The 10,593-nt window shown below is 35.2% G+C and overlaps 1 protein-coding gene across 1 annotated transcript; it reads left to right on the top strand.

Annotated features, from left to right (window-relative positions):
- Positions 1 to 552: 552 nt before the first annotated feature.
- On the top strand, positions 553 to 8,968 carry LOC111706521 (nascent polypeptide-associated complex subunit alpha, muscle-specific form). The gene is made up of 4 exons (XM_023479416.1): positions 553 to 723; positions 2,708 to 2,767; positions 3,684 to 3,783; positions 5,070 to 8,968. Exons 1-4 carry the CDS (start codon positions 688 to 690, stop codon positions 7,232 to 7,234), a joined length of 2,361 nt encoding a protein of 786 aa, XP_023335184.1. The 5' UTR covers positions 553 to 687; the 3' UTR covers positions 7,235 to 8,968.
- The last annotated feature ends 1,625 nt before the right edge of the window (positions 8,969 to 10,593 follow it).

Below are 10,593 nucleotides of genomic sequence, written 5' to 3'. Positions count from 1 at the left end.
TAAAAGTTTCACACATCTGTCCAAGGGTTCCTGAGTTATGATCGGACAAACAAACAGACAAACAAAGATTACAACTTAATATATAAATATACAAAAGAGTAGATCTATATTGCAGAATATACTACAAATTGTACGTATTGTATATATAAAGAGAATGAATAAAACACTTGAAGGTCATAACTAGCTCAACCTAGGTCAGAAATTAAAATGTTTTGTTTTTATTCAGATTGAAAATAGAAATGAAAACTTTGATATATAGAGTGATAGAAAGATGGATTACTAAGAGATGGATATAGATAGAAAGATAGATGGATAGATATATAGATAGAAGTTCTAAGTTCTAAGATACAGGGTGTCCTTTATATCTTCCCAATTTTCCAATCAAAATATGAATGTTTTGTTGTAAACAATGAAAATTCACAATTCTATTACCAAAAAATGCGCAAATTTAGTTATCTTGGCTTCTTTAGAAAACACCATATTGGAATATGGCTCCCTGTAGATACAAAGATAGATAGATAGAATTCTAAGTTGTAAAGATAGATAGATACTATTGGTCCAGTGCCCGGGGCGGCTACAGTGTTGTTGGCGTCTAAACACCGCGCCGGGACGCAACAGGCGCCCCGGCGCTTAGGAAATGTATTAAATAGGCGACATCTAACTGTTGTAAAGGTAGTTGTAACTAAGATGTGGAGGAGGGATAATATGCTGGCCAAACTACTGGTAGACTCATTAATTTAATAATTATACTAATTAAATGTTAATGATAGGATAGCTAACGCGCTAACGAGGTGTTAATGATCGCAGTTAATTATATTGATATTATGTAATTGACACAGGTTAAAGAGACTGTAAGCGTAATTTCAAGTGACCCTCCATGCAAAGATGGCCGATTTTCAACAGTTCCCTTGAGAGCTTTGTCTGATCAAGTATGAATCAAATATCCATGTTTTTGTTTCTTTAAACGGTTTATATTTTCATAAAAGTGACTTGCGCATTTCTTGCTCTTAAGGAGCAATGTAGAAATGATTAGAATTAAACAATTTTAGAGGTAGAAAAACATGTTGTCATCCACATATTTCATCAGATTAAGTTTTCAAGGGTACCGTTGTAAATCGGCCATGAGAGCCACTTGAAATTACGCTTACAGTCCCTTTAAAATGATTATTTTATAAATATTATTATTTTATTTATTCCATTTCTTATCAATATTTATTTCATTTCTATATTTATTCCATGAATTTTACTCCTTCCATTTAGTCTGTTTGCATAAAATCTATTCATTTCCATTATACCATTATTTTTTTCATTTTTTGCATTTCTTCAAAACATTTTTCCATTTAGTAATTTCTTTGTCTCCATTATATTAAATGTTTGACTAATCAATTAATTCCCACAGTGAGATACATTTATTCCCATTTTTCAATTCCATCTATTCCCATTTCTGCATTACATTTATTTTTTTGATTAATGAATTAAGTATTGAGATACATTTATTCCCATTTTTAAAATTCCATCTATTCCCATTTCTGCATTAATTCCCAATATGAGATTAATTTATTTCCATTTTGAATTCCTTTTATTAATCAATTATATTTGTAAACTTTTGTAGTATTTTAGTTTCGTTTTCATTACATTTTTCCATTATTATTTCATTAAATTTTCTTTCTGTTTTATAAACATTTTCTTGTTTGTTTTTGCCGTAAAAATCCACCATTTGAATTCTAGAAAAGGGACTTGTTTTAGTTTAAAAATAAGGATTCTTTACGCAAATTTAACTTTCTAAGTGAACGGTAATAAAATGTTTACAATCCTCATAAAAGATTGTTGTGATTAAAGTATTATTATTACAAAAACCCTTTATTAAAACTAACACGTATAATACTGGAATGCAGTCTGCTGTTCGTAATCTGTCAAGCTGTTCGTAATCTGTCAAGCTGTTCGTAATCTGTCAAGCTGTTTTAATGTCACGACGTAATTCCGTTAATACTTATTGTGTTAAATAATCAACTGTAATAGATATATAGATTTTAAACCGTGAGAATTTGTCACAAAGATAGTTGGACATTGATATTTACAAGAGGATCTATATAAAGTAACATTGAGCGTTAAAATTAACGGAATCATTAAACATTACTTTTCAAATTATTATTATTATTATTATCATTATAATTTAATCGATTAGAATAAACCAAACAACCATTATTATACTACATTATATCTACGTTTAAAACTAAACTATTTATTTCTGACAGCTGTAAATTAAACTTAATGTGATCAAAAATAAAACATTAGAAAAATATTAACGGTGTCCACAAAATAATGTTAAATACTGGGTATTTCAATATCAAATAACACAAGCTAAATGATTGAAAAAAAGTTTAGTAACAAAGTAAGTTTACACAAAAAGTATTTAAAAAACAGTTAAACATGACTAAATGTTGAAATTTAAAAGTTTCACACATCTATAAAATCTGAAAACCCTTAAGATTCAATTGATGTTGGAAATAAAATTTACTTTGTTAAAAATACATTATTTTTTACGATCTGTTTACTGTGTACTGCTCGTACAGTGTACTGTGTACTGTGTACTGCTCGTACAGTGTACTGTGTACTTTGTACTGCAAATCAGACAAAAAACTAAGTTTTGGATATTTTCTTAAAAACTCGCAATTTATTTGTTTAAATAACAAATTCAATTGTTCAGGCGACAGCTGTACTGCTGCAGTTGGTCTACTGCCAAGAAGAAGAGGAATCAGGGGACCAGGTACATTTTACAGTACAGTGGGTACAGCACATAATATTGTACAGTGTGTACAGTGCATTTAAAGTTCATTGGGTATTGTAAATTATACATAACAGTTGGTACAGTGCAATTTAGAGTACAGGCTGTACGGCATATTTTTTCAGTACAGTGAGTACAGCAGATTTTACAGTACAGTGGGTATAGTTCAATTTACAGTACAGTGGGTAGAGCGCATTTTACAGTTACAGTGGGTAGAGTACAATTTACAGTACAGTGGGTAGAGTACAATTTACAGTACAGTGGGTAGAGTAAACTTTTCAGTACAGTGGGTAGAGTACAATTTACAGTACAGTTGATAGAGTACAATTTACAGTACAGTGGGTAGAGCGCATTTTACAGCACAGGAAGTTGAGGAATGTTGGGACAGTACATAGATATAGTTGGTTTACACACCATTGTTTCAAGTTTTGTTTAGTTTAGCTACATATAAATCTACATTATAGTTTTGTTTAGTTTAGCTACATATAAATCTACATTATAGTTTTGTTTAGTTTAGCTACATATAAATCTACATTATAGTTTTGTTTAGTTTAGCTACATATAAATCTACATTATAGTTTTGTTTAGTTTAGCTACATATAAATCTACATTATAGTTTTGTTTAGTTTAGCTACATATAAATCTACATTATAGTTTTGTTTAGTTTAGCTACATATAAATCTACATTATAGTTTTGTTTAGTTTAGCTACATATAAATCTACATTATAGTTTTGTTTAGTTTAGCTACATATAAATCTACATTATAGTTTAAGGTCTGCACTTGGCATATTCTATATTAATATAGTGAACCAAAAAAGTCTTTTGAACTCCAAATTTATGAACTAATTGACTGGTGATTTTATAAACAGAGATGAATACTCAAGATCTTTTTTCTAGGTTCGACGATTAAGATTTCGGCGGCCAAGGCCAAAACTTCTTGATATTGAAAACCCCGAAGGAGAACTAGTTGGAAGTCCTATCCAGCTCAGCGCCATTGGTAATATTTTTAATCTGAATACTTTATTATTATTTTTTTAAGATCCGAAGACCAAATCATTTTAGTTTTGAACTTTTTTGTATTGCCCCCCCCCCCCCCGTAGGCAATACTTCCTCTTTTTCCTCAATAATCCTCCTCTCTCACAGTGTGACTGAATAGTGAATTCATATTTACAAAGTTTTGTGTTACTTTTGTAAATTCCCATGCCGTTCACTTTTCATAAATGGATCCGTCAAATTTAATTATCATTATCTTAAATATTCACATCAAATAGGTAACCAGAGAGATTCATCAAAATATTCTTTTAGATCAAATTATTTGCTTGAATACCGATTATATTATAGTGCTACATTGTATAATTTTATGCTATTTTACATTTCTTGGACCGTTCTGGAGAACAAACAAATTATATTATTGTAACTCTCATATTATGATCTCATTTATGTTAACTATTAGGAAACAAATTTTAAAACATTATTTAATTCTAAAAACGAAACAAATTTAAAGGTTACTTCCTATGCCCCCCCCCTCTCCACTTCCATTTAAAGTAAACCACTTAGCCAGCAGTCTTGACCTTTTTTATATGCGCAAATTTAGGTTTATTATTCAGAAGCAGGCAGGGGGGATTACGTGTAGTTGAGAGGGGGGGGGAATCTCATCATGGGGTAATCAACCAGGATGTATTGCATATTGCATAAAAGCTGAAGGAGGTATGATAAGTTGAGGGGGGGGGGGGTTAGCTTTCAGCAGATTGATAAAGAATGAATATAATCAAGAATCCTTTACATATGATCAGAATAAAACACAGAGTACAAGTACATCAACAAGAGCAAAGCTGCAAATATTTCTGAAAAGGTGCAAAAGGTGTAGTGAAAAGTTTATCAGAAACAGGGTTGCAAGTTTTTATTTCTCAAATCATCATCAGGCCATTAACTGCATTTTAAAAGAAAACACTGCATAAAAGGACAACAAAAATTTGTAATCTGATATCAGAACTGGCACACCTTGCTTCTAGTATCTCATTACTTTGCATTTTATGCCCTCAACAATCCTTCTACACAACCTTCAATAATGCAGGATTTTCCTACAAGGATCTGGAATGGTTTGGCGTAGGTTTAACTTGACAATGGATCTATCGGGATAGGCCCATATATAGAAACAGTACAATGTTTCCATTGTTATTCAAAAAGTAAAGCGTAATTTACAAATATGTATATGAGGGCGTTGATATCAACTTTGTAAAATGGTATTCTGGTATATGCTAGTAAAAATATTTATATTTTTAGATTCTGAGAACTCTGCTAGGACCAGTGGAAGTCAGGCTCTTGATGCTCTTATCAAGTTCTCCAAAGATGAAGTTGAACCTCTGCAACTAGAAATTGAGGAGGTCCCAACCCAAGCACCTCTTCAACTTAATGAAGCTGAACCTAAGCCTGTCAGACTCGCTGCTGGCCGTAGACGCATTGCCGGTGATCCTCGTAGAGGACAGGGTAGGCCTAGACCTCAGCAAGGTGAGAGAGTAGAAACAGTGCGTGGAGATGATGATACCCCAAGAGGTAGACCCAGAGAAGGAGTAAAGCAAGAACCTATTGGGACCCTGGAAAAATATTCTCATAACAATGCTGATGGAAGCTTCACTTTTGGATATGTTGGTGCTGATGGTTCCTTCAGAGAGGAAACTAGAGGAGTTGACTGTATCACTCGAGGAAAATATGGATACATTGATCCTGATGGTGTGAAAAGAGAGTACTCATACACATCTGGACTTCCTTGCAGTGTTGGTGAGAATGGTGACTTAGAGCAAAATCTTGATATTGATGGCAATGCAGTTGTTGAAGATCCAGTTGATCCCAGAGAAAGATTTCGTCAAACCTCAAGTGTCCAACTTGATGAAGTAGACATTCCAGAAGAAGCCAAAAGACAGAGAGTACGCCCTGAAGACAGACCACAGGAAGATCCTAACCTAGGACAAACTGTTTTCACAAACTTTGGAGCTCAACCAGCACAGAGGAGACCTGCACAACCATCCAGAAATTCAGGATCAGCTCTGGATAACCTTCTTAACTTTGCTGATGACAGGCCTACTGCCCCTGCTGCAGCTCCTGTTACTCCCAGACCTTTTCCTCAGAGAACTGTTATCAACCAGGGACCAACTGCAAGACCTGCTGGACCTGCCAATCCTGGATCATTTGATTTTGATTCAGAGCTTGAAGGATTCACATTAAACCGTCCATCTCTCACTTTTGAACAGAACAGAGCACAGGAGGCTCCATCTTCTCAGTTCCAGAGTCAGCTTGTGTTTGATCAAAATACTGGAACATTTCAAACTGAGCTTCGTCAAAACATTGTTGGTGGTGGTCAAGTTAATCTACAGAACAATGCTGCACCATTTTCTGCAACCACTCCTAGCTCAACTACCTTGGAGGATGATGATCTTGTTCTTACCACACTTGCTGGCTCAAGTCCTTCCCCCAGACCAACCACATTCTTCTCTACCCAACAAACCAGTCTTGCACCATCTCCAACTCCTGCTTCAACCAGAGGACCAGTCCTTCCTGCTGGAACCTTCCAACTGGATTTTGCTCCTCTTAATATTCCCCAAACATCTTTAGCTCCTGCATCTCCTACACCAGCTGTTTCAAGATTACCATCTCCAACCCCTGCTGCTCCTGGAGCATCCCCACCAAGCCCCTCAGGAGCACCTCCTGCAAACACATTTTTTGTATTCTCACCCTTTAACCAACAAGGAGCAGCAGCCCCCAGTCCTAGACCAGTTTCTCAGCCATTCCCTGCTCCATTAAACCCTAATGCATTCCAAATCCAACCAGTTCAGAATTCTGCACCTAATGCTGCTCCTGCCCAGCTTTCCCCCCAGAGAGTACAGGGAAGTTCTGCCCCAGCTCCTACACTTTCTTCAGCTCCTGCTCCTCAAGCATTCTTCCAAGGATTCCCTGGCAGTCCTCCACCCCTTCAGAGCTCCAGGCCCCTTGCACCTGGTCAGTCTAATCAGCCTTTCTTCATAGGTTCTCAGCCACAACCTGCACCTCAAGCATCTTCTGCTCCTCAAGCAGTCCCTTCACGTCCCCAGTCTGCCCCATCAACTCCTCAGATTCAGTTTGGATTCCAACCTGTCCAGCAACAGCAGCCCCAGAATGCTCCCTTCACTGCATTTAGAAGTGGAACACCTCCCCAGATTCAAGCTGCCTTCCAGAGTGCCCAATCTCAACCTCGACCTCAGCAGCTTGGGGCTAACCCTCCCTTTCAGGGAGCTCCACAGCTGGGAGTCCCCCCACAGTTTCAGGGTGCTCCACAGCCCAACAGATTTGCTCCTCAGAACTCTTTCTTCCCTGGACAGAGTCAGTTAAGACCAGCCGCCTTCAATCCTGGCGCACTTGGTCCTCAGCAAGGGTTCTCCGCATTTAATGGAGGTCAGCAGCTTCGAGGAGCTTAGACTGTCTAGTCAGGACTTTTGAAAATATCTTTAGAAAATCAAATTTTAGAAAATATCAAAAACATGTGATGCCATGTGGCTCATGTGTGATTCATAATTCAATCCTTGTTTACCAATCTTTTTTTGTTGCACATTTTCAAGGTTTTAGAAACATTTTCATCATGATTACAGCAGTACGATGTTGAAATCCTGATGCAAATTGTTTCAACCCTCCTCGTCCTACCTTTATCTTGAACTTAACCCCGACAGATGAATGTAATGGCTAATTCTTGCTAAACCCTGTGAGATCATTCCGGAACTAAAGAACCTAATTTTCCATGTCATTCTTTAGTTACGATCTAATTAGATTAGTTCCTCTGGTCACTGCACCGGTAGATACTATACACAAGGGTGTCAAGGACACTGCAGGCTTACACAAACTAATAATTTTTTTGAATGTTGGCTGATCTTTGTTTGGGACATCTATGGCTGATAAATAGGGCAATAAGTGCTCTAAATCTCTAGGCATGATACCCACACTGGTCAGTAGTTTGTTATAACAAGAGTTCTGAGTCGGGGGTGAGTTCAAGGACTTTAATCTGTACCTGCTCAAAGCACAAGTATATAGGGCAGGTTGAAGGACACCAACACTACTAGCCCCAGGGTTCAGGATCTGGTTCAGCGGTCCAGGGCTCATCAACTAATTCCAGGAATTTTACATGTTCCAGGGCCCTTACAGTTTATCAAATATTAAATTTGGCCCAGTTTAAATGTCAAAAATTTAAGTTGTAATATCAACATTAAAGTTTCGCGGATTTAATGCAAATTAAAACTTTATTGCTGAGATACCTCGCCTTGGCATTATAAGATAGATAGATAGATGGATTTTTTGATTGATTGAAGATATCGAAACCGGAAATAGATTTAGCTGTACGGCATAGAGGCTCTAGGCATTTCCATTCCCCAACCTTCTCCTTTCCTTAAAGTACCTTCTTTTAAACTTTCCTCATCTATTTCCTCGATATAGTTAATTTCAGTATTTAGTGCACTTTTCCACTTTATTCCATTCTTACTTATCCACTTACGTATCCTGTCCACACCTGTCCTATTCCAGCCTATCCTGTTCCATCCAATCCTACCTTATCCTTTCCTACTTTCCTACTTTCCTACTTTCCTTTCCTGTCCTGTACTATTCCAACCTATCTTTTCCCATCCAGTCCTGCCAAATCCTTTCCTATTTTTCTATCCTGTACTGTCCTGTTCTATCCTTTAAGATCCTTTCCTATCCTGTCCTATTCTGTCCAATCCTATTCTGTCTTATCTTATTATATCCTTTCCTGATCTTCCCTAATCTAACATATCCTAGCCAACTATTTCCTATCATGTACTTCCGTAAAGTTTCCTATTTCCTTTCCCATCCTTTCTTACATAATTCCTATATTTTTAGTTCCTTTCTACCCTGCACTTTATAATGTCACATCTTTCTATCAAGAAATACGTTGCTGTCCCTAAAACCTGTCCTAATTACATTCTGCATTGTACTCCTGCTCTTTTTCTCCTGTTCAAGCTTGAGGTCAAACCTCTTTTTAGAACAGGAGAAATAGACCAGCTCCTAGTCCTGTTCAAAGTATGGAAACAGGAGCCCTGTATCCATACTGTTATCTTACACTGTATCCTATTATGCCCCAGTTAAAAACCTTTATTAATATGTTTAATATATTCATTTGTTAAATATATATTAAAATATATTGTTAATTATACAAAAAAAGTTTATTTTTTCACTAAAAATTTATTTTCTGATAATTCTATAAAATAGTCTAATACATATTTCTTGGTCTCCAATAAAAGAAAATTAGTAGACAAGATGTTTCTGATTCTTAATTTCTAAATTTGTTTGCAATCTTTTAATAAAAATGTGAGTTCGCTTTAAAAGTAGTATCAAAATTAACTCACTTACAGGGTGCTTTGAGCCTCTTATTTAGTGACGATTTGAACTGTTTACCGTTGGTCTTTAAACCGTATTTTTTCTTCAAAAATCGTATTTCGTGGAATTTTCTGTTTAAAGGAATTGAGTCTTTGCCACAAACTCTGATTTTTTAATCCTTATATCCGTCGTAGACATTAGATATTTCAAACTATGGTTTCGGTAAAATCAGATAATCTAAATTTAAATATCAAATGTTTTTGCAATCAGGTTGCAAAGACCTATATAGGGATTCGAAAATTTGAGTTTGTGGCAAAAACTAAATTCTGAAATTTCGAAAAAAATAAATAATATACAGACAAACAAAGTATATATATTTAAGAAATTTTAATATTTGTGTCTAAGTTAGTTATTTAGTTAGTTAGTTAGTTAGTTAGTTAGTTAGTTAGTTAGTTAGTTAGTTAGTTAGTTAGTTAGTTGGTTAGTTAGTAATGGGATTTTTAAAGCAAATCGAGTGGTCACGCGAAAATAAAAATGCTTACAGTTTTGTCTTTGATATGTCCAGATAAAACAAAAATGTATTCTTTTTTCTTACAGTGAGAACCAGAAAACACTGTATTAGGAAGATGACCTTAAGAATCAAATTTTACCTTTAAAAAGTCCAATAAGCATGATACACAGCAACTGCGCAGTGTAAAAAGACCCATTTATTTAAATAAGTGTTCAGTAAAACTATTTGCTTTGTAACAACATCAAAAACGCTTACGTATTGCTATAATGTCGTCTACCTATTCCATTGTTTATTTCGTTATTCCTCTACTTCGCAAGACTTTCTTCTATTTGCGTATTAAATTGACAGAACATTATTTCCTCAATACGTATTACGTACATCATAAAGTATTTTTTCATGGCAAGTACGTAACCCTTAATTACACACCATTTCTAACAGTTTTATTACTTATTATCAAAGTTGTATCAAATTTTATCAAATTTCAAAAATTTCAAAAATCCGAAGCGAAAAGGGAAATAATTCAAGCTATGTGAAGAGACAATGTCCCGCAGATTTAACAGTTCGTACGATCACAATTTAACCGATTAAACATTTTTTGTACTTTTTTGGTCGGCATTTTGTACAATTGTAATGTGCCCAGTTATGTAAATACTTGATCTGACATTTCCTTAAGTTAAAGATTGCTGCAACAGCCACCTTCAAAACACGCTTAACCGTTTTCTTGAACAGATTATGTCGTATATCTAGACAGAAGTGGAAAGTGGATTTGATATTTATAGACATGTATCTGTTTGACGACATGACGACAATTTTTAATTAAAAATTTTAGTAATTCAGTAATGCAGTAATTCATTTTAAATTTCTAAAGATAAAAAAAACAAAAATAAATCTTCTGTAAACATTCAAGTAAAAATCCCTCCCCCCTTCCTCCTGATTAACCCCCCC

The sequence above is a fragment of the Eurytemora carolleeae genome, unplaced genomic scaffold, assembly GCF_000591075.1.
Source record: "Eurytemora carolleeae unplaced genomic scaffold, Eaff_2.0 scaffold729, whole genome shotgun sequence".
Classification (NCBI taxonomy): Eukaryota; Metazoa; Arthropoda; class Copepoda; order Calanoida; family Temoridae; genus Eurytemora; species Eurytemora carolleeae.
This window is presented reverse-complemented; position numbering and strand designations above follow the sequence as displayed.

Coding starts and splice junctions, on each gene's coding strand:
- LOC111706521 (XM_023479416.1), top strand. CDS start 688: ATGTGGAGGAGGGATAATATGCTGGCCAAACTACTG. Junction 2,768..3,683: donor AAGAGGAATCAGGGGACCAG/GTACATTTTACA, acceptor TCTTTTTTCTAG/GTTCGACGATTAAGATTTCG. Junction 3,784..5,069: donor TATCCAGCTCAGCGCCATTG/GTAATATTTTTA, acceptor TTATATTTTTAG/ATTCTGAGAACTCTGCTAGG.